Source organism: Halictus rubicundus, chromosome 1 (genome assembly GCF_050948215.1).
Source record: "Halictus rubicundus isolate RS-2024b chromosome 1, iyHalRubi1_principal, whole genome shotgun sequence".
NCBI lineage: Eukaryota > Metazoa > Arthropoda > Insecta > Hymenoptera > Halictidae > Halictus > Halictus rubicundus.
The window spans coordinates 20,133,015-20,156,601 of record NC_135149.1 but is presented as its reverse complement, the minus strand read 5'-3'; the positions used below and the strand labels follow the sequence as shown (position 1 = coordinate 20,156,601).

The 23,587-nt window shown below is 47.8% G+C and overlaps 1 protein-coding gene across 21 annotated transcripts in view; it reads right to left on the bottom strand.

Moving 5' to 3' along the window:
* Foxp (forkhead box transcription factor P) overlaps positions 1-23,587 on the bottom strand; it is a 302,571-nt gene that overhangs the window by 19,599 nt on the left and 259,385 nt on the right. For 17 of the 21 annotated variants that reach the window (XM_076793308.1, XM_076793220.1, XM_076793229.1 and 14 more), the window contains 6 exons: positions 7,356-7,940; positions 7,027-7,086; positions 5,436-5,682; positions 3,301-3,405; positions 2,975-3,149; positions 1,409-1,595 (listed from right to left, as the gene is read on the bottom strand). In XM_076793308.1, the coding sequence (XP_076649423.1) occupies positions 1,409-1,595; positions 2,975-3,149; positions 3,301-3,405; positions 5,436-5,682; positions 7,027-7,086; positions 7,356-7,940 (1,359 nt within the window). The remainder of the gene's footprint in view (positions 1-1,408; positions 1,596-2,974; positions 3,150-3,300; positions 3,406-5,435; positions 5,683-7,026; positions 7,087-7,355; positions 7,941-23,587) is intronic. The other 4 variants (XM_076793245.1, XM_076793272.1, XM_076793194.1 and 1 more) reach the window with 1 other exon arrangement.

Here is a 23,587-nt window from a genome sequence, read left to right as displayed (position 1 = left end):
GAGTTGATTAAAATTAATGTACGAGAAGCACTAGGGTGTATTCCGTGTCCATTGTTTCGCTCGCAGTCTCCCGTCAATTGTCTCGCGGTTTTCATCGGGAATCCCGCTCACAAGCGACTACAACGCGGCTACGCTTCCATTAATGAGTCTAATACGTTACCATTTAAATATTTATACGGTTACCATCGAATATTTCAGCGGACGGATCTCAATATCAGAGATGATCCGACCTCCGCGGCCGGCGCTCCTCCCTTTCGCGTTAAAATAATTAAGTCGGCCAAGGGAGCAGAGCCAAGCGAGAGTAAAAGAGAGAGAGAGAGAGAGAGAGCGAGATAGAGATAGATAGAACAGCGACCACAGAGGGCTAATGCGATATTGGTATTCTCCGACTGCCGGACTTGTTAGAGGTTTTAATTAAGGCGATATAAAATCAACGAGGACCCGATGAATTATTAATGCGAATTTTATGTATAAATTAGCGGAGCGACTCGGCGGCGCGTTAAAACTGAAACTGGCGTTGTTGTTAGCCGCGGGGAGACTCGTAAAATTTTCCCCGAGTCGCGCCCGTGGAAATCCGGCTTTACGACTCGACCGCATTCCTCGCACTAGAAGAGTTTACACCGCGACAGGATCGTTAGGATCGTTTTTCCGGATCCTGGAAGTCGTACCGAGCGAGGCCATTCGACTACCGCGAGCTGTCACCGTACGATTATTACTCCCATAAGTCGCCTGACATATTGGGTGGACCGAGTAACTTCCGGTCGAGCAACTTTCCACCAGGGGGAGCTGTTTCATCGTCATTCTTTGCTCAGTCGGCTTGTACCGATGGGACTTGCAGTGTTAATCGTTCAAGGTTGCTTGCCCCACTCTTACTGGATGTAGAGAGCAGCGCTAAAGATTAGAGGATCGGTTCATCAACAGGCTTGAACGATTAGACTGGTTGACATAATTCAATCGTTTTGCTTCAAGTTGAAAACGTGCCCTCATCTTAACACATCTTGCGCGGGCACTTTGCCGCCAAAGTCTTACCGTGTTGCATTCATTCTTGCAACGCACGTTTTGTATTTTTGCAACGCAAAAATTATTGTAAAAACGTCTCAAAAACCCATCGATAACAATAATCCATCAATAACCCGTGAAAAACGACTTTAGTCGCTTCCCGCGCAAGATGTGTTGAGAATTGCCAGAAAAAATTGAGGGCGTTGAAAAAAAGCGACTATCCGAATCGTGTTTAGCCAGAATCAGCTTAATATTGGCTCGTTCTACAATTCATCCAAGACCTGTTAATCATTCAAGGTTATTTCCCTTCCTCCTGTTCCATGTAAACTATATTGAGGTTAACAAATGTTAAAACTGTAGGGCTCGAACGACTACTTCACTCGATTCCGAATGGATAATGGAGACTCACCGACGACTCGGACGACTTTGGTGGTTCCGGGGATGCCATTTGCTTCGCCACGTGCAGGTGGTGCATCATGGCGGTGAGCCGGTCCCGTTCCTTCTGCAACTGTATCTCCAGCTGGGAGACGACTTGCATCTGAACCCTGGCCTGCGCCGTCGATCGGTCGTCCAGCGTGTGCTCGGTGTTCAAGTGCCTGGAAGATCGTTTACGTCACTCTACCACCGAAAGGAGTCCCCGAAAAAGAAAAAAAGAAAAAAGAAATCACGGCAGCCCCGTATCAAGGAAATCCTTCCTCCCTCTGATGAAATTATGTCCCGAACATTTCCCGGACGTTTATCGTGGAATCAAAGCTGCACGACGTTAACGTCGGAGCTCTCCGCGGATCTCACCCTCGCTCGGGGACACCGAAAAAAGAATTGGGTTTGGGGATGACAACAAGATTCGGTATTTAAGAATTTCCGTAATCCTTCTTCGTCGGGACGGACCTCTGTTCCCTGTATCGCCGGGGACGGAAGAGAGGGTGAAGAAAGCGACTGCGGGGGTGGAGGAGGCTGGTTAAGACCAAGAATGCGGGAACGTCTAGGGAAAGCGGGGACGGAGGCTTGGGGGAAGGGGATTAGGGCCGAGAGGCATAACGATGCGGTCGAATGTCGTGAATATTAATGAGACAAAGGTAATTAGCGTTCTCCTTTTTTTCTCTCGTTCCTTTTTTAAGTAACGGCTTGTTTGAGGGAGTTTGCGACGGCAAGCTGCGTGATTACTAGGGATTGCCGAGGGGGCCCAAGGAAGGGGGGGTGGGTGGGGGGTGGAGGCAAGCCGCTGGCTCGAAACTGATGGAAAAGGTGCCGGATGTCAATGAGATACGCTGACTCCAGCGATTTTTCTACACCTCTTTCGCCAACCGCCCCCTCCCCCCCAACCACCGTACCCGCGATGCCTTCTAACTCATTCCAACGAACGAAATTGCCGACTTTATATTTCCCGCTTCGCCTCGTTCCCAGACGCCAAGAATTCCCCATCCATCTGCGACGGATTTACCTACATTTTCGCTAGTCCGTCTCCGGAGAACGGATTTCTCGCGGGGCTGTAGACGAGAAGCTAGTCTTTGTCATACAGTGATTTCTCTATATACGTCGCCAAGGCCTGGATGATAAACGTCGCGGAATTATCCCCATTACCGCGGGGTATACCCCGTGAGAGGCCGCGAAGCTCGAGAGGCCTCGGACGTCGAGGAATGTAAACATAACACGGCTAGGTTATGTCTCCGGGACCATACATGACGCTAGCATGATATTTGTTGTTGACATATATCGAGAATTCACTGTAGTTCGTTTTCGGATTGGCTGTCCACGCGCAGCGCGCCAGAATCGCAATTATGGGAGTGTTTCAAACTAAAGAAGACTCATGGACATATCTTCGCAAGCAAATAGTTGGTACTGAAGTACTCTACGCGTTAGTTTTAGCCAATTTCACGAACATTTTTTAATCAATTCCAACTACTTTATAGAGACGGCCCCACGTGCCGAGCTCCGCGATCATTCCGTGTGAAAATTACGGGAGTATTAGGCTTACTTAAGGAATGCTTGATAGTCTTCACAGATTACTTCACAGCCCGGCCACTTGCAGACCCCATGACCGTAGAGGGGGTGAGTCTTGTCGTTCGAGGAAACGTCCAACGGTTTCTCGTCCAGCGGTGTGGTGCCGTTCATCTCCGACCGGCGGCTCGACACTGTCGAATTCAGAAATCCTGCGATAGTCCGAAAACGTGCGACGCATTCGCATGGTAAGAAACGAATGATACGAAGAAACAAGAGCCGCGGCACAAACAGGAAACGGAAATCAACGCGAAACGAATACTCTAGCGCCGGAACGGCTAAGAAGAAATCTTTAGGCTTTACCGTTCATTCCGCTCCCGGGCTTCGAAACGTTGGAATTCTGGTGGGATTCCGGGACTTCCGGTGGTTCTGTCTTCCATATCGGCAGACCCTCGCCCGCTTGCAGACCTGTTTGGAATTTTCAGCAGAGTCAGTCACTGACGCGCGTTCCTCGCAAAAATACTTAAGTGCCAAAACTCCGTGGATTCGCGATAAGGTAGAGTGACCACGATACCGACAAAAATAAGCGAAAAATGGTTTTACGTGCCTCAACTTTTCGTCTTTGTATGGGAATATTTTTCGCTGGGAAAGTGCTCATTCGAAAGAGGGAGGTTCAATCTATGTGCTGACGAGATTATGCAGATATTTGGTAATATAAGAGTTAGAAGTAGGCCAAAAATTGACGATGTGCATGCCGTGGAATCCAAGCATTTTTATGCCATTGGATGAGTTTTCTAAATGAAATCGAGAGTAGCGCGCGCTAGAAAATATCTCCAGCTACAAATTGAGCTATATTTTGTCTCGATTTTCTGCGAAATAAACCCAAAAACTTGAAGCACGTTTCTGGCGTCAGAATTCATAATATCGATAATACAGAGCAAAAAATGTGACAAGTTTTTGTCACAGCCTTAAGATCCATCGGATTAAGACCAAGACGGATCTTAAATTAGTAGCTGAAGGCTGTGGACGGAAATTATACAGCAGTTACCGACCTGCTGACTCTGCAAAAGTCACGTGACTACCCTTGGCTCTTAAATCAAACTGGAGAACAACATTTCTATTAACCCTTTTGCCACATTCCCGTGCTCGTACCAGCACGGAAGTGAGGCATACCGCAAACACAATAACGCGTTGAACGACACATTACAGATAAGGAAGACTCGTTGGTAATCGCTTCATTGACTGCAGCAAGATTATTGTTCCAGGCTGAATGATCATCAGACCTGCTATAGAGTAACACTATTTTTCTGGCCGTTCTGCCAGAATAAAATTATCATCCTGATAAACGTACTAAAAGAAAATCGTCCTGCAAGTAAATTGGACGTAGGACCACAAAGAGGTACAAAATAGAATACAAATTTGGGAAGGTTAAAAATCTATAGACAAGATAGATAAAAATACTACAGTCTAGCAGACTGGGGTTCAGAATCGACGGAAACAAAAATATCAGTTTTTACAAAAAAAAAGCGCCTCTCTGGGAACGTTTAACGGTTCTCGTTGCAGGGCAGGCACTTTACAGAGAATTGCGCCCGGCATTCAGGACTTTGTTTCTCGGGGAGAAGTGCACGTTGACGCAGGCGAAAAAGGTAAACGAGGCAACGAGAAGAGGAATCAAGAGGCGAGGCCAGCGCGTTAAAGGGTGGAGGAGCAGGGAAACGATGGGCAAGTTTGTTTCACGCGTGAGTTTTTGAATTCGAAGTACTCGAGGCGCGTGAGTCCCCGTCGCTGCTCCAGCCTCTGCCCTATTATTCCACCCTTTCTCCTCTCACTTTCCCTCTCTCTCTCTCTCTCTCTCTCTCTCTTTCTCTCTTTCCGCGTGCCGCCGTGCCGCGTCAGAAAGAAAAACATCGCCGGGACGAGATCCGACGCAAACCGAAACACTTCCACGTGGAAACTTTCGCCCAGGGTGAAGTGGAAAATGAGAAAGTGCGGGGGTGGAGAGCGATGGGGAAGAAAGGGAAGACTCGTGCCACGAAAATGGGCGCGTTAGACAGAGGCTCTCGTGCCACGGATCAAGGGCTCTACGCCGACGCCAGTTTATTTTACCGCAAACTACTTAAAACCGCTTCAATTTAGCCCGCTTCGTTTTTAAGCACTTCGAGAACCATTGCGTATAAACTACAAATTTATTTTACAAAAACAGTTAACCATTTACTGTCGGAGCATTCGACTCAAGTTCAACCCTTTCATTTAAATAAATCTCCTTAACCCTCTGAAGACGAATGTATAATTTAATTATCTACATGTACTAGAATCTGTTTCTCTGAGGAAAACAATTTGTGTGCTGTAAAAAATCCTTGTCCCCGAAATGTTCATAATTGGGCGACTTTTTATCGACTAGAGTTGGCTGTTGTATTCCAACAATTTCTGTTAATCGATCCGTAAAAGTGTACGTCGACGTTGAAGCCAGGCGTGGCCAGGCGTTAATTATTGAATACCTGAAGAAGGGTTGTGTCCCTGCAGACCCAGGCCCTGTTGAAGGAGATACTGGCTCTGCGTGATCTGCAGTTGCTGTATCAGACGTTGCTGATGCAGTGCCAGTTGCTGGAGAGGTGCGGAGGCCTTCTTCTTGTCGGCGGTTTGCAGAAGATGCGTCTGCTGAATCACATTCAGCTGCAACTGTTCCTGTAGTTGCTGTATCGTCTGTTCCAGTTTCTTCCTGCCCAGCTCCGCTAAGTGTTGATGCTGCAAAATCAACCGCGTTTCCGCCTAAACTTTTGGAAGCATTGTTTGAAGACGAACGGCGTCAAATTCGTACAACGAAGGGAAGAAAGACAGAGAGGGATGAAGTTGCATCTTGCCGGTTAAATCACGCAGACAGATCATTCCGAAAGGGGGGGGGGATGAGACAGAGGGCAGTTGATGGGTACCCCGAAGACAAACAACGAGACACAACGGCCTGATGGCGATGCTTAATTGCTTACTTCGTCCCGGTGCAACCCCACCATGAATTCTTCCCGTCTCGGAGCCTCGAGGATATTTTAAAACAAACCCCGAGATAGAACCTCTCCCCCTTTTATCATATTGCACTATAAATAAGAACTGCCGCGATTAATGAGGCGGAACCGCGACGTTAATGAGAAATTGTTGCCGCCGTCGGGTCGCCCGGAGTTATAAAAGTTAACAAAGTTGCGACGTGGAATTCCAGGAAAACAATACTTGGTAAATAGAAAAAAAAAAGAAGAAAAAAATAACAGAACGTTAGATTCTCGGTAATTGTGATCGTCTTTCGCGCGAGCCGGCGATAATTTCCTCGAGTGGACTGTTTCAATTTGCAGAGCAAAGGAGATCCGGTCAGGCCACGCCGCTAAATAAATATTTGACGCCTCCTATCGATGCTATCGAGCCTGTGTGCGAACCGACGATGCGTATTTGCGTTAAGATGTCCTTTGTGCTGTTTACGGGTAACATATTCCTGGTAAGAATACATTCGTGCAGGGGACTCGGATGTTCAAATGGAAAGATTCCTCTCCTTGCCGCGATGAACGCTTGAAAATAATCTTCAAACGACCATGAAAGCCTACGCACAGCAACAATATCTCGAGGTCCTGACAAAGGAATGTCCAACCAATTGTTTGTTCAGTAAACAGATACCGGAACAGAAACTCGTGGGTCCTTTTTAGTAAAACACCGAGAAAATTAAAAAATATTTGAACTCCTTAACATTCTTGTTGGCAAAGCGGAAGGAGAGCGTTGCAAACGTTTTCCAAAGTGTCTCTCGGAAAAGATGCTCCAGTGTTTGCCCTCTTCCGGCGCATGATGGGAAGAATGTAGCCCGCCGAACAGGCGCTTTTTATAATTAAAATTATCAACGGTCAAGGGACGACGATGGAACGCTGTTTACACGGGCAAGTGTTTGAGAGATGTTTAACTGTGCAATGATGCAATGCTTGCTCGATAAAAAGGACAAACTTCGCTAATGTAGTTTGAAGAACCGGGTACAATACGGTCGCAGGATGGAACCAGAAACCCGAGATTCCGTCCGATGTCGTTGCTTTCACAATGAGACAGATGAATGGAAATACTTACGTCTTTTAGGGACGAGTAGTAGCCGAATCGCTCTTGGTTCGACGCGTGCTCCGACGAGTCCTGTAACAATAGCAGAAACTCGATGTTAGTCGATATACAACTCCTTCGAGACTTTCCATTTGTGCAACCTCGCTGGCAAACAGAAAATTTGAAGTCCCAGCATTTAGTGCTGAACATACACAATAAAATAGATAGAAATAAAATAGAAATACTGAGAGTCTCCCAATTAATTTGGATCACACTAGAAGATTATTCTCTCCGGGTGTCCCTCCACGAGGAGAAAGTGCAAAGAATGAAATTTCTAAAGCCAAGCAAAAAAGAAACGTTACCTGATGGTGTTGTTGCTGCTGCTGTTGCAGGTACAGCGTGTGCTGCTGCATGAAGGACTGCAGTTGGGTGGGGCTGAGGATGTGTTGCTGTAGGAGCTGCTGCATCTGATGGATGCCGCTCACCGGGCTGAGCATCATCTGCGAGGGGTTCTGAGAGGGTGGTGCCCCTGGCGGTCCCCCAGGTGGAGGACCCTGCGAAGGATTCGGTGGCGAACCCCTCTGCGGGGCCTGCGGACTCTGATGGGGACTCGGTTGGGGACCAGGCGCCCCAGAACTCGGCTGTTGCGATTGTTGCGTGATGATAGGCTGCTTTTGCTGGGTCATGGGTGCTGTTGTCACTGCGTGCCCAGCGGGACTGAGCTTCCCATTGCTTTGGTACTCGATCGTGAGCTCTTGTTGCTGCTGCTGCTGCTGCTGCTGTTGCTGTTGATCCGACAAGTTGCCACCTATCTCGTTCGGCCTCGCGTTCTCACGGCTACGAACCGACAGTCGGTCCCTTTCCCGATTCTCGCGATCCCTCGACGAGGGAACACTGTCCCGAGGTTGTTGTTGCTGCTGCTTCAAGGCTGCAAACAGCGAAGTTGCCTGCAATACGAAAATGGAGATCGAGAGCTCGGTCAAAGTCGGTTGCGAGCTGTTTCAGGTGATTGGGGATATTAAATGGAACGGCGGAGCTCTATGAACCCGAGAATTGAAAGAAGAGAGCCGGCTTGGTTAGTGAACAGAGTGGAGCTCGAGTGTGGTTTCGGCGTGCATGGAGGTTGATCTCTTAGGCCTTTTGTCAACGGATGTGTATTTAAACACCTTCGCCTAGTGGTCACTCGAAAGTGTTCGGAAAACAAAGATGCATTTACGATCGCGAACAGTCCTCCATTGATTTACATGTTGGTTGCGACACTGAAGCGCACAGCAAACGCGAACAGAACGCCGTAACTCTTGCCTCGATAGTTTGTAACAAAATTTAAAGGAGGATCTTCTCCTTGAGCGCCTCGCTTCGTTCGGGAAAAAACGTGGGGAGGCAAGGGGTTGTACGGGGTGTGCGAAAATCGATTAAAACCGAAACTCCGGCCCCACTTAGTAGGAGATAAAGGAGTTTCTGTTTTGGCGACCGCGGCACCGCTTGTACGAAGTCAAAACGCGAGATAACAAGGGGTCCGACGCGAAACCGAGTACCACGACGGGCGGGAACGAGGGCAGAAGGCGGGCGAGAGACCGAAAAGAGGGAAGAAGAGGCCTCCGGCGGAATATTCATGATATAAATGCCGTGTAATGTGCTCGCGTTAAACTTCCAGCGTATTTTGAGCAATATTGATCTTATCTAATGGTATTCGAGCCCGAGACGACTCGTTATCCTCCGTCATCATTGGGACTAGCTCCACCAACCGGAGGAGAACGAAAAGAGGAGAGAGAGAGAGAGAGAGAACTCTCTTCGCTGTTGTCTGAATGACGTCGGCTCGAGTCTCCGCCTTTGTTGTTTACGCAGCGGGATTTGTTTTATTAAGTTCTATCATCAAGTAGATTGCTGAGCGCAAAGCCGGAACCGTGTAACCCGTTCTCTCTTCCGCGCTGTCTTTCAGCGCCTCGAGACGGAAGAAGTTTCCCCTCGACTCGGAAACTATTGAAACCGTTCTCGATTTTTGCCCTCCGGTTTACTTTGCGCTGCTGCCGCTGCTTTGATCCTTTGTCCTTATTAATGGGAACAGTCCCTTCGCTCGAAAGAATATCCAGTTGTTTCCAATGCCGGAGCTTCGCGAAATCGTTCAGACCGTTTGCATGTGAAATGTTTCAATTGGCGAACATTCGCGACGTTTCTGTCTTGCTCCCAACAGAGAAAAACGAATTTTTCTCCTTAGAATTATTAAAGGAACAATCAAATTTTTACTCGGTTCCTTAATTTTGCATAAAGATCCGCAGTCTAGTTATAACGAGAGCTGGATTCTCGGACGAAACAATAAATAACTTTAAGACAAGGCTGTCTACTGTCTTCACAGCTCTCTCTGCTTGTCCAATATTAATAGAAAAATCGTGATAAATTTATGCCGTGACCAGAGAGAGTTTCTCTTAGAGAAATAATGTAGACGATGCACCGCGTTTTATCTCTTGGCAAGCGTGAAGTCTCGAACGATTTCCACGGAACATGGTGTAACCGAGGTCCGATTTACTCGGTCAGAAAAATTCGCCGACGGAACAGTGCTATTGTACAGAGGCAAGGAGAATCTCTTGGCGTCGTCGAAACGATTCCAGGTCTCAGCCGTCGGGACGGTGTTTGCAGAAACGGCGTTGTTTGTAAACTGCCCGGGACCAGTTTCGGATTCTTCGAAACGTGCTGTCGTCGAAGGCTGCTTAGAATGCCCGTTTCATGATGGCGCTTCTTCGAGGCGTCGAGGAGGGCGACAATTTCCAGCGAAGCGTACGGGACGCGCGGTGAATCTTCAAAAACCGCGTCGCGAGCGATGGAAGGTCGCCGACGACAACGACGTCCTGGACCACACGCGCGGATTCGTCGAACCGCGAGAGACAATCTCTCTCTCTCTCTCTCTCTCTCTCCCCCTCTCTCACTCGTCAGAGATAAATTTAAAACCCGCGTCCCCGCCCTCGTCCCGCTCCGAAACGAAAGCGATTGTTTCTGCCGAGCGTGAAAACCCCGCGTGTGTCTCCTCTTCTTTCGGCGAGCGGAGCGCCGCGAGCCTTATGCTAATCTTATTTGTGTACGATTACGTATGTTTATAACATGCAAAGAAAGTCCCCGCGGTCGAGCCGTTATCAGTGTTTAGTCAGGAGGAGAGCGTGGCGTTTCGTCTTGGGAGTTCCAAGCCCGAAGTGAAAAACGCACCGTATAAAAACAGAACGCGACTCGCTGGAACGGTCCCGTCGGGAAACGTATCGGTTCCTTTTGTTCTCCGTTCGAGTGTTCGCACATCTTTCTCCGAAAAATGATTTGCCTCTGGCTCAACCCTGTCTGACCATTTCCTGCGACCACACTTTTGGTACAGTGATTTCTCTATATATGTCGCCAAGGTCTGGACGATAAACGTCGCGGAATTATTCCCACTGCCGCGGGGTATACACAACACGGCTTATATACATAACACGGCTCGGGTATGTATCCTGGACGATACACGACACTGGCAAGACCCGTGCTGTTGACATATATCGAGAATACACTGTACTTTCCTCTACGCTTTATCGGATTTTCACGCTTGAACTAACAACTTTGTTTAAGCCCAGCTCCTGTATCAAGCTCATATTTGCCATTCGAGAGATCGGTCCTCCACACGTTTCCGGAAGCTTCTCCTATTGTTTTTCAATCTTGGTTAATTATTTCCTGCGACACTCCACATTTCTGTTGCCTCTATTGTAGATTTGTAGGCTTGGGGGGAAGAGCTGATTTGGGTGTTGAGAGGTGAATCGAGAATGTGATAATTTTCGGCTAATTCCGCCGACGTATGGAGAATTGAAGACGCCGATGCCGTCGGAAACGGCACCGAGAGCTTCCGGCTCGGGAAGGAGTTCGTCAAGGGTCCCGGTCCGCCTTGGGGAAAAAAAAACAATAAGGTGGGTTTCCGAAGGGACCGTTTGCTCAGCGAAATTAATGGAAAGCAACGATCGGCAAGGAGTTTTAATCCACTTTAGCCAGACAAGCCGGCACACCCGGCTAGATCGCGATCCTTTAATTCGCTAATTAATACCGAGAGTCCGTCTCCGGTGAATTCTCTCTCTCTCTCTCTCTCTCTCTCTCTCTTGTCCTCCCACCGGGTGCGCCCTTCCGTGTGTCTCGTTGCCTCCGTTTCGACGACGGAAGAAACGAAGAATCTTGAACGTCCAAAGCCGGCCGTGTCACCCGAAAGGGGTGGAAAATCGCGGAACCTCGAGGGCGGGTTCAGTTCCCTGGTCGGCGAACGACGAATGAAGCCTCGACGTGTGTACACGACCGGGGCCAAAGGAAAAAAATATAAGGGCCACGGAAGAATGAAAGTATAAGAGCCGACGGTGAAGGGCCATCGACTACAGATAAGAGGGACTCCTAAGACTCTTTTAAGAAAAGGTTAAATAAAGGTTGGGGAGCCGCGCTTGTTGTTGGCTGTTCAGATTCCTTCGACCCCTTTCCTCCCCGCCCCTTCGGAACCCCGTAACGCCACTTATTTGAATCCCGAAGGCTCCTTCGAGTTTTCAGCCCCGGCTGTCGTCGTCTACGTCGTCGTCCCCGTGCCTCCACGTCGCCACCGAGCCTTCATATCTTTTATATATTAGAATTTTCACCAAACCAGCCCGCCCTCTAACCCCCCTCTCTAGCCTACCAGCTTGCCACGGTGCCTCCGCTCGTTCTGTTTACTGTTTGGATTTATTCCAAACGCCCTCCCACCCCCTCCCCGCCGATCACCGAGCCTGTCTTCGCAAACCTACGAACCCCGAAACTACCTCCCGGCTGTATATGAGTTCTCTCCTCGGTCTCGTCTTTATATTTTCGGTCTTACCCCCTCCGCACGCCCCCTATTTCGCTTGATTGACCGGCAAAGTGACAAACCGGTTGCTATTCATTGGCAATGAGAACACGTGGCTGTCTTGAGAAGCATAGTAAGCTTTGACGACAGGTTTCATACATGAAATGGTGACACTTAACACTAAACCTTAAAAGAGCCTTAAAAGTAACTAATACGTGTGTTGTCTTATAAAAACGACGAGATTGAATTTATTTGAATTTTGTGCGGTTCGTATTGTAATATATGCTCTTCTAAATATATTTATTCAATCACTTCCCACGAAAGCATTTTTACAATTTCAGTGATTGTAAAATAAAAAATCTGGAACCGTCATTTTGACCGGCAGTGGTAGGTTTAGCGTTAATCGGTAATATTGGCCATTCGTTTTGTTTTGCCAGAAGACAATCCTTCCTACTGTTTCACAGGAATGAATAATTTCTTGTACTATTTTTACCTGCGTTACGTTCTTGCAATTTCTTGCTTTGCACGTTGTGCATCGTCTTTTGAGAAGTCGATTCCGTTTCCAGGAAATGGCAATCTTCCTCATAAACTTACAAGTACCGCGGAAATTATAATTCTTGTTTGTATCATTTAGGTACTAATTGAGAAACTTGTTCTGACAACTGCAATGTTAACAGGTCCAGCTGCAACGGGCAGTCCCTCCTTAGAAAAATGACTGATACCTTGATTCATCGACCACACGATTCGACGTGTAAATAGGACGAAGATCACATACAGAAACAAGTCGAAAAGAAAGAATAATGTGTTCCTATTTGACGCGCCGTTTTCGAGAAAATTGAATTTGATAATTCAGGGAATACAGTGATTACTCGTTACACGTCGAAAACACGGGTCTAGCCAGGGACATATATCGGCCACGAGAACGTTCTTTGATCCACGCCGAACCTAGAGAAGGACAGCGAAGCTCTATCGGTGCATGGCCCCTCACGGTGTACTCTTCTGGGACTCTTATCGGCTAGGAATTCGGGACATATATAGAGTAACCACTGTACTCGATTCCTGCGTCCGTTCATGGCCGACCGTTTCGACTTCCTGCAAGTACCAGGACACGCGAACCATACAATCAATTCTTTGACCCTATTTCTTGTATTTCTATTGGTGCAGTTCCCTTTCGGTTCGGTGCTTTTCAAGGAAATGTTTAATAATAAATAGAGGCATAAATATTAAGTTGGCATTAATCGGGCTCGGGGATGCGCGCGGCGCTCCGGATGGCCCGGTTGTTTATTTTAATCGGCCGCAGGACGAATCGGGAGTGTCGAGAATAGCCTGCAGGAGCGGGAAATAATTTGCTCGATGACGGGGACCGAGCGGAGAAACTGATCCTCGGGAAAGTTCCCGGTCCGGGATACCGGGGAATTCGATTCCCCGGCGGTTCCGCTCGGAGGCTATGGCGCGCGGCCGAAACCGGCGGGTATATATCGTTAAATTTTAAACTGGTTACGCGCGCGGTCCCCCGAATGTTTATTTAGCGCCGTTTTATATACGCGAACGCGATGCAACAGAACCATGGACACGTCAACCGCGGACACTTGGTCACGAACCAGCGCGAGGTACGGCGAAAAAAAGAGAGAGAGACCGAAAGAGATAGAGAGATAGACAGAGAGAGAGAGAGAGAGGGAGAGAGAGAGAGAGAGAGAAATAGAGACAGAAAGACCAGGTGAAAAAAGTTCGGCCAGGGGAAAAAATTCGGTGATTTGTTCGCTGTCGATCCGTTTATTCCGCAAATCCGAATCGGATTTACCTTCTAGCTTTTCCCGGTGTTCCATATTGAACGTTCCTTTCCGGTCAGTTAGCCGTGATATTTTCATAGCCGCGACATACTGCATACAGGAAATATTCTATTATGCGTGTATTGATTAAAATTCTCGCTGCAATCCCTCGGTCTCTCTGTGCGCGTGGATGTGAGCCGAATGTTCGATTGATTTTTAACGTCGTAATATACGATCGAGCGTCGCTGGCCACTGTGTGTCACGATTAATCGGTCAAATGAAAAAAACGAAGGGGACAGAGACATTTCCCCGGTGAAATACCGTTGGCGAATGGACCGCGGAAGGAACTGGAAACGTTACCGATTTTTCCCTTCATTCAATTGTTATAATCCTACCTTCTCTGTCCCCTAACAAATACACCCGTCTAGATTCATCGCGTGTAACTCTTCGTCAAGCACCTGACAACTCGAACGCATTTATTTATCACTTTCTGGAATATTCACTGAATTTAGCCGTCGACTAGGGTCCACGTTGACCAATACAATAGTTCCACCTACATTCTACTTTCCTAGCTGTTAAATTATCAGCTGTTCTGTGAGAGGATTAACCATGATCTGACGGTAGTAGGCTCGCAAGAATGCCGGGTTATTCCGGGAGAGACGCAACACATATTGTTTTCTGCTTAATAAAAATTTTACTGAAAATAATTGAAAAAATAGGCAGACATAGTACAATTGTTTATTTCAATCTCTTTAATATAACGTAAAATCAGTCAAACGTTTATATTAATATATTAATGTGCTGTTTATACTGTGTTTACGATCTTTTCGTTTATACCTTCTTGTCCCTACTTGTATTCTTTTTCTCTACCACATATTACACAAAGGAAAATACATAGTACATGTTTCATGGAGCCATTTGAGGCATTATAAACAAGAAATCCAATCTACTTTAGGTGTGGTTGAATAATAATCTTCTAAACATTCAATACAATAATTATTAGAATCTACTAGCCAGTCATTTTTCTCAAAAATGAAACATGTCCTTTTCAATTATCTAATTACAGAATAATAAATATAAATTAATTAATTTTAATCAATTAAAATGTAAGATGTTAACAAATAGCGTAGCAAAAAACAAGTCTCAGGTTTGATTTATCGCTTTTTAATTAATCTAAAAAAAAGGTGCTTCATCTTTTATAAAAACGACTGCCTAGTAAATTTACATACGTCAATGGTGCGTTTCTCCCTGAATTGAGGGAGAGACGAACCTATTCAACAACAAGAACCAGTACAAAAAATTTTGTCGAAACACGATAACAAATCGTAAAAGAGAAACCATTGTCACTATTTAAGTCGATACTGATAGTTAAAACCATACCATAAGAAGGTAATAACATGTATACTGACTACCTACAAAAATATTTCATCAGAAGTTTGGAGCACTAAGGAGTTCTTATACTTCTGTTATACGTAAATTATTATTTATTTGATTATACGATTATTTACAAATGTTAAAATGTTATTAATGATAACAGAAAAACAGTTGAGAATCGTCCAGTATTGCCACAATAAAAACTGGTGCATCTCACCCTATGGTGCGTCTCTCCCGGAATTACCGTAAGAATAATTGATATTCTTATGTAACGTGAAAGTAGAGTTTAGTTTGGAATTTGACCTTGTGCGCGCCACAATTTTCATGTTTTCCCGAAAAGAGCATTACACAAGACAATCGAGCGCAGAGGGCTGAAATTCAAAGTCGTTCACCCAGGTGAAATCTCCGTTCGTCTCTCCGCCTCAGCGTCCAGAAATAATGTCTTAATGGCTGTTATTTCATTTCCAGAGAGACACACGGCTTCACACGAGCGAAGACATTTATTGAAAATCGCGCAAGATGTTCTCCTCTCGTCGAAATCGGTAATAATTTATCCGGTCAAAGTGGATGTCGTTCGCAACTAGCGGCCGCAATGCGTCCGTCGGTTCGCAAGCGTCGCGTCGCGGCGGAGGTGTTGAGACATCCGCGAAAAATCGAGCAGCGTGTCGTCGGGCTCGTGTCGACGGGTTTACGAGTCCTCTGATTTGTCATTGGTCGGCCGGAAAGCGAAAACGGAACACTGTCGCAGCCGCAAAACACGAGCCTTCACCGGTGTTTGTCAGGTTCGCTATGCCACACAGAGTCTCGTTTCGTATTCACGCCGTGGGCCAATCAGAGACGCGTCTCTTTACACCCGCCTCGCCTCCTGTTGACGTTTGTCATAATATTTTAATATTAAATCGCGTTACGGGCGCAGCCATGCGTTCGCATAATCAGACGTTGCTCCCTGGTCGCCGTACCGTTTATACATACGACTGGTAAGTCTCTCTCCCAGAGAAAGAGGGGAGAGAGAGAGAGAGGGAGAGAAAGAGAGAAGAGCAACGCGTGCGAGCACACGCTCGAAAGAGAGCCCGGAGAGAGGGGCCGAAGGACGCGCGACACTGCTCGTCACCCCTCGGCGTTCCACGTGAAATGTGGAATACAAATTACTCCGAAAAGTCCCTACCCCTCTTTTCAGGCACTCGTCGACCAAGCGGCAACGCTATGAATTCGGGAATAATTCGGAATTAGGGAAACTACCTCTCTTTGGACGCTGATGAGCGGCCCAAGAAAACGCGACGGGAGTTCCCCGGCTCGTCCACTATCGGCGACTGTTAAGACGTCGTTAACGGCGCTCGGCAGTTCAGACACGTCCGAAGATTTCGACGACTTCCCCCGGTCTGATATTCAGTTAAGAAGACAGGGAGGATCAACCCTTTGCGCGCGAATATCTGAAGAAACCCTTGCTAATAGTCTACGAGACCTCGCCGACGTCGAACAGGCAGGAACACGCAGAAGGCACGGCTACTGCAATCTCTATCAAAAACTTTAGACCTGTTAAAGATCGATGCAGTTCTTGAAAACTGGAAGAGGACGCCTCAAGAAATTCTCCGTGAGAATTACTATTACGCGAAACGTGGCTCAACTCCTTGCGCGCGAATATCAGAAGAGATCGTTGCGAATAGCTCCGGAAGACCTCGCCGACGTCGAACGACAGGAAGCAACCGAAAAGTCTCTGCTAGAGCCAGCTCAATCACTATCAAAACCTGTCGACCCGACGAAGAACGACGCAGTTCGGAAAACTGGACGAATATTCTTGAAGAACGATCTTAGATATCAGCCTCGGGAAATTTTCAATGTGACCGGACGTAATGTCCCGTGACATGTGGCCGGGAGGTTCCCCAATAGAGTTAATAGTCGGAGTATAAAATTTCGGGAGGGGCAGTCACCCCAAATCACCGAGCGACTTCACGTTCGAAAAGGATCCTGCAATATTGAGAGGAATTAACGATTCCGGGAACGTCTGCACTGTGCAGGACGAGCCGGTGGACCGGCTAGGAAGAGGACCATAGAAAAGAGAAAAGGATGGTGAACGGGTCGTGTGGGAGGTAGGGTTAGGTTTCCTGGGACGACTCGCTGGCCAGCTGGATATTTGGAAAATGGCTAGAACCAGGCGGACGGAATGTCTCTGGGTTCCATCGTTAACGGCCTGTGTACATTATAGATGGTCCCGTGATTGGTTCGTCAGCCTCTCAAAAACTCAAACTCCCATCCCCCTAATCGTCCGTCTCTTTTCGCCCGGTGTTGTTACCTGCTCGCTCGTACACGTTTCGCAGGTTCATTTTAGCTAGCCCCGGTCTCTATCCCCGTCCTGGACGGATCCCTCTCTCTCTCTCTCTCTCTCTCTCTCTCTCTCTCTCTCTGTCTATCTCTCCCTCTCTCTTTTCCCTCTGTCTCTGCCGATTGACAATGTACAGAGGCGGCCTTTCATGGGTATCAATTAGTAGGGCTCTCGCTGCTGATGCCCGCACGATCTTCGGCTCTCGTTCGCGTCGTTCCGGATCCCAGGCGTGTCGATTGAAACGCTCGATCGTGTAAACGGAGACTCGACTATTATACCACTGTCGAATTTTCCCGGGGTCCGTGCACACTTCATGGGGTGAGCTGTAGACCCTGAAGTATTTCCTACATCGAATTAGTCCATTGTCCCCTATTCGTCGAAACTTGTCTAGGACTCCGAGCAGCTCCGAAAATAACTGCTTCGAAATTGAATTGTAGTTATAATTTGAAGATTCTTATCGGAACTGTCGCGAAGAACCTAACCGATAGGAAGAACCGATCTGTTTCGATTCCCGTTTGCTCTCTGCACTGCGATTTATTTTGTAGTCTCCGTTGCTCGCCGGTGCACTCTGACATCGCAAACGATTTTTTACCGACTCGTTCGAGCATGCGAAATAGCACGGGAAAATATTTGACGAATTTAAAACCAGAACCAGAACAACAATTTCGTTTTGTACCGTACTACTGATCGAAATTTATTCGTATTTATACTTTCCACACGGGATTTCTAGCGATTCTGTCGATCCAGCTTCGAAAAATTATTTCCTCCGGTATCCAGTGATGCAAGTGCTAAATTTAGGTTCTTCGAGAAAGGATCGTCGGTTTCCGTTTACAAAGCGTGGAACAAGAGGCCTGATACAGCCGTCGCTGATTCCGTCGACGGCAGCCCTTTTTTTGTTCAGCTTCCCCAAACATTTTTAGCGTGTGCGCAAACAATGCTCAACACCGTCGGGAACCTTGCTGAAACGTTTCGGGGCGTGGTGGCAGGTCTAATTGAGTTTGAAACCACCTGCGCGAAGGATCCATCGTCGCGCGAACCGCGGAAAGAATAAGCCCCGGGAAACCGGACGGGGGTGGTGGTAACGAAAGTGGAAACAAAGATTCCCGGCATTATGCAAGGTAAACGTTGCCGGAAGTGTGGCCCTTTCCTCCCTCCCCTCCCCGCCACCCGGTAGGGCATCCGCTGCTGTCTGTATGTACAAGAATTAACGCACAGAGGTGGGAGTGTCGCAGCTGGCCAGCCGAGATACAGAAGGTCGGGGAAGGGGGGTGGTAGATAGGTTGTCCAGGGTGGCCAGAACCCGCGATGGAGAAAGCCGGAGAAAGGGGTGAAGAAGAGGGACGGAAAATTGGGGAGGCCCCGGGAACGAGGAACGGGTAACAGAGGAACCCGGGAATAGAGGGTGCATCGGAGAGAGTAATTTCGGTATTCTGCGGGTTTGCTTACATCCACCGGTTCAGCGATTTTCGGTGTGCGAACGTGGAACCTGCTGTCTCCCCCATCGCGATACAGGAAGCGGCAAGATTTTTTTCGTTTCCTCGTCGTTTGCCACGCTCTATCGAACTGTTCCCCGATTCACGGACACTGAGCAATTATAACCACCACTCTGATTAGAGCAGGGAGGATCGGTGTTTTGTACAACAGTCGCTCTTCCTAGGAATTCTCTTTTCTCTTCACTTATCGCTACGCGCAAAATTGCCAATTGCAAGAGCACATTCTTACTTTAATAATCTTAGCAAGCTGAAAATAATAAATTGGAATTCTTATGTCATTTTATCCTGTCTACTGTTTCAAGTTGCACCTACTTACTTTTGCCCTAAATGCATATAATCGACTTATCAACATCAGTCTCCGAATCGTTGCGCGAATATTGCCGAAATTGTCAAACATTATCTCTGGCCCTTTCAATGCCCTTTCAGAGTACCCTTTGTATGTCGTCCTTGAAAAACACAAAATTGAATGAATTGATATGTCCCACCCACATTATTAAGAAGTACATTGATATCCCTATATATGTCGCCAAGGCCTGGAGGATAACGAAGCTCGAGAGGCATGATCATGTTACTAAATGTCAGAGAGGTATCTAATGTGATCGAGCTGGAGAGCCGTCCTCTAGATGGAAGCACAAGGGTGCAAGGAAGAAGTTTGGAGGGTGAAGTGCGAGTTAATCGAGAAGCCAGCAGCAAGTGGACGTCGCAGCCCTCTACTTAAGACTGGAAGAAACAAAATAAATCGCGGCACTCGAGCCTGTCCAATTTCATGCTCAATCGATGCGATTCCATTATCCCTGGCCTGGTTTCTCGAGCCCCACGGACCCTTCATCCCGCTGATGACAAGCGTCGATAAAACGCGAAATATTTTGCTTCGTCCCCAAAGTTTCAGCGCCCAGCCCCGTTGCCGCGGAGCGCTGGCCGAGGGTTGGGTATTCCGACTTTGTTCCGAAGAGAACGAAATAAAGGATGTATCTGTTTGTCGGGGCCCGGTAATTTCTCTGTTTCTTGACCCCATCTTCGTGCCGGTGGTTGCAAGCTGGTGAGCCACCGGTCGTTAATGAAAATCAAACAACGGAAAAATTACATCCACTCGGTGGCGAACCGGCCGTCCCACTCTTTTCCACCCTTGAGACTTTACAGGAGAACCAACGGGGGTGGAGAACGATGGGGGCGGCGGCGGCGGCGGATGGTTTTGCCTTAGTCAGCTTTTCCTTTTCTCCACTGCATCAGCGCGGACCCGGCAAGGTTTGTACTCGGGTAATCGCGCTATTCTTTCTTCGCGGCTTTCGCTTCTTCTTCGTCTTCCCGCCATTAATCATCTCGCGCGGTCCCGGGGAAAAAATTACGAGGGTTGCTGTTTTCGGCGGCTCTCGATTTCGAATCGCGAGACCCTAAATTCCACCTCTGTTTACCGAAGGGTAGCTGGCAAATAAAATTTCTCTGCGGAAAGGAGGAGCTGAAAGTTCGAGAACCGAAAAATGTCCTGTACAACTTTTCAAGACTCGCGACGACGCGAATGCTTGAGGATGACTCGTTTAGAATGAACGAGGAGTGACAATCGAAGGGAATTAATGTCCCGATTCCCACCCCCGTGCGCCGGAAGCTGACGTTCATCCTTGGGCAATCGGCCGGTAATCTGTTGGCGGCTAAGCGAGGCCGTGTTTTACTTTCGTTCCGGTTAATAATTCAGTATCAATTAGTGGGCCGGCTGAATTATGAAACGGCCTTTCTTCGTTCCTTTCGACTTTCCGCCGGCTGGATCCCGGCGTCGCTTCCGTGCCGGGGAAGAGAGCGCCGGCAAAAAAACAGGGGATATCCTCCTGAAGTTTCGCAATGCGCGCTTAATCTCGAGCCTCTGTTTATTCGGTCTTATTAATCCAGGCGAGCAATGTTCCGCGAGAGACGCTGGGTTTCATTAATTGTCCCGGTTCAATCTCCCCCCACCCCACCCCGTGCCGCTGCTTTCCCCGACGTCTTCTATCGTGGCAGGCTTTTGTGTACGGTCGAACGGCCGGTGTAAATAAATTCAATGAATAAATTAGCCCGCGGGGAGCATGCAGGTGAGGTCAGAGGACATTATCGCCCGGCTAGAGTTAAAACGATTACTACGTTTAATATTCATTTCGTTCGGCGTCTTGAATATTAATGCCGATATTAAATGGCGAAGGAGTCGAGACGCCGCGAGAGAGTCGCGACGGGGTGAATGTAAACTTGGGAAAAAACTTGGCTTGCGAATAAGAATCGCGGAAAATGCAAAATCGTCTTAACGCATCCAGAATTCTCCATCGAAACCCTCCCCCCCCCCCCACCCCGAGTCTCCACAAAATCAAAGTAATTGAATCAACGATACCAAAAGTGGAAAGTTAAAATTTGTCACGGTGGATGCAGCTTCAATTCTTTTGCATTCGAAAAATCTACTGAATTTCTAGATACTTAACATGTAAAAATATTCAGTCGATTTTTATATCCCGAGGGAGGATGTTTGTCGTGCTCTCACCTCGACCGCAATTAATACAGATTGATTGTCCATTCGAATCTAGACTGGTTCGATTCCGCAGATCATTATCAGTTTTTTACGGCGGGGAATTTTTCTCGCAGCCGAAATCCCTGCTTAATCAGCGGGCTTTATTTTCGCAATAAATCACACGGCCGGATCCATCAGTTTCCGTCGTAACCTTTCATTAGCGGAACACCGACCGCCCCCTTTCGGCCTGTTTAAAGTCGCCTTATACTTTTCTCAGCAAATCCCCCTTCGTGCTTCTAATTCCTGAGCTCCGAACAACCCGACATTTTTCTCAACCCTTTTCGCGGACCCCCCCTTGTGACGTACCCTCGCTGCGGCCCATGAAAAATATCGGATAATTTCCCGAGTCGGAAAATCTGCTGTTGCAGGACTTAATTGTATCATCAGCCACTCCACGGATTCGAGGAGGGTCTTCCGAGCAATTTTTAACCGCGGCGATCGCGAGATCATTCCTCGAGGGATCCCTGAAGAATTCGGCTGAAGAGAATTATAATTCTATGTATAGCGTCACAGAGGATCCATTTCCATTCTTATCACTGGGGAATAGTTCGTTACAGCCCTGTCAGGGAAGAGATGCGTATTACAAATGTATTCCAACTGTTAACTTCCTGCAGACTAGTTTGACAAGTTTTACCTACTTTCTTGGCTCGTCCTGCATTACCCATTCGTGTCGGAGTCACGGGACGCTGGCACAGAAATTGTTATAATTCCCTGTAAGTGTGAACCTCCGCGAAAACATAAATCAGGAATGTAGAATGATTCCGAAGTGGGTCGGTGCGTCTGACCACTGCTTGCCGTTTCTACTTAGCGCGATATCCTGTTCCGGGCTGTGCCGCGACTTCGCTAGTTCACAGTTTAACAGCTTCAGAGTTCATAGATATAGAGACAATAGAAAAATAGTTAACCCCTTGCACTACGATTTATTTTACGGTTTCAGTAATTAAAACTTTTTTTTGTACTGTATGCCTATATGTTCTTCAATAGCTGTAGATTAAGAACGCCGAAATAGAATTTTCTTTCGGTTTAAAAGAAATTAATAACATACATATTTATTAGACTCTGTTCGGAATCTTCATCACGGGTATGACCCGATATTGTAAGGCAACGGGTTGAAGTCCTTACCCGAGCCACGAGGAGTTCGCTCGCTCACTCGGTGGACAATAAGGAAAACGCAAGATGGCGATTATTCTATGCACGAAAAGTGTCCTGAACGTTTGCGACCAATCGCAGCCTGCTTAACGATAAGAAGATAGACGGCTCATAATTATTCCGACGAGTAGAACGGCCAGAGCAGACGAGCACACATGGTTCTATACTTGATGGGAGGTAACGGCGGGTGGTTTCAATGTAAAAAAGATAATGCCGGGGCCACGGTGAAAAAGACGAATCAGGAACTTGAAATAGACGGAATGCACAAACGGACTGTGGTAGTGAGCGCAATCCACGAGACGGCTTTGGGGGCGAGACGTAGGAGGAAGAGGACAGACGGCAAAGAAACAAGATATCCCGTGCCGAGGGTGACGATCACCCTCGCGATACCCGCTCGTGGACCACCGGAAGTGAGCAGAGAGGCGTAGGAATGCAAAAGCGGGTGACGGCGGCGGTTGGGAAAAAAGAGAGAAAAGAGAGAGAGAGGAAAGGTGGGGAGGCACGGCGACGGGCGGCCGCAGCGTGGCAGAGGCGGAGAACAGAGGTCCGACGTCGGCCTGACGGACTCTCTCTCGTTTGTGCAAACAAACCAAAATGGACTGCGAATAAATATGCGTCTACGAGCAAAAGCGAACGCCCGTATGCTTGGTCATGATCCGTCCATGTACGAAGGGGGTTGGGGTGGGGGGACTGGGTCGGGGGTCCGAGAGGGTGAGAGGCGAGAGGGAACGAGAGAGCCGCGCGGCAAGAGGGGGCGGAGTACGTCGGGGATTTAGGGACCTTTAATGGAGCTCGTCTGGCCGCGACTACCAGAAAAGGAATTCGCTACTTTCCATTATTCACCGCCTTCCGTCCTTCCTATCTGTCCCACGGCTCGATCTCCTACTTTCTTTTTTTTTTCGAACGCGAACCCCCATAGGGGCATCGATAGTTTCTACGCTCCCATACACCGCGACCATTCCCCCCTCTGGCTATCTACCCCTAAGAATCCGAATTCCAATCGTATCGCAAACGAGACTTGCTGAACTGTAGTCCGGCTCCGAGACGTCCGTTGTACGATCTGCTGTGCTTTCTCAGAGCTGCCAAACCTTCGGGGATTGTCCCTGGCATCAGGCTATTCCGAGACTGGAAACCATCGGAATTCGTTGCCGAAGACAGCAG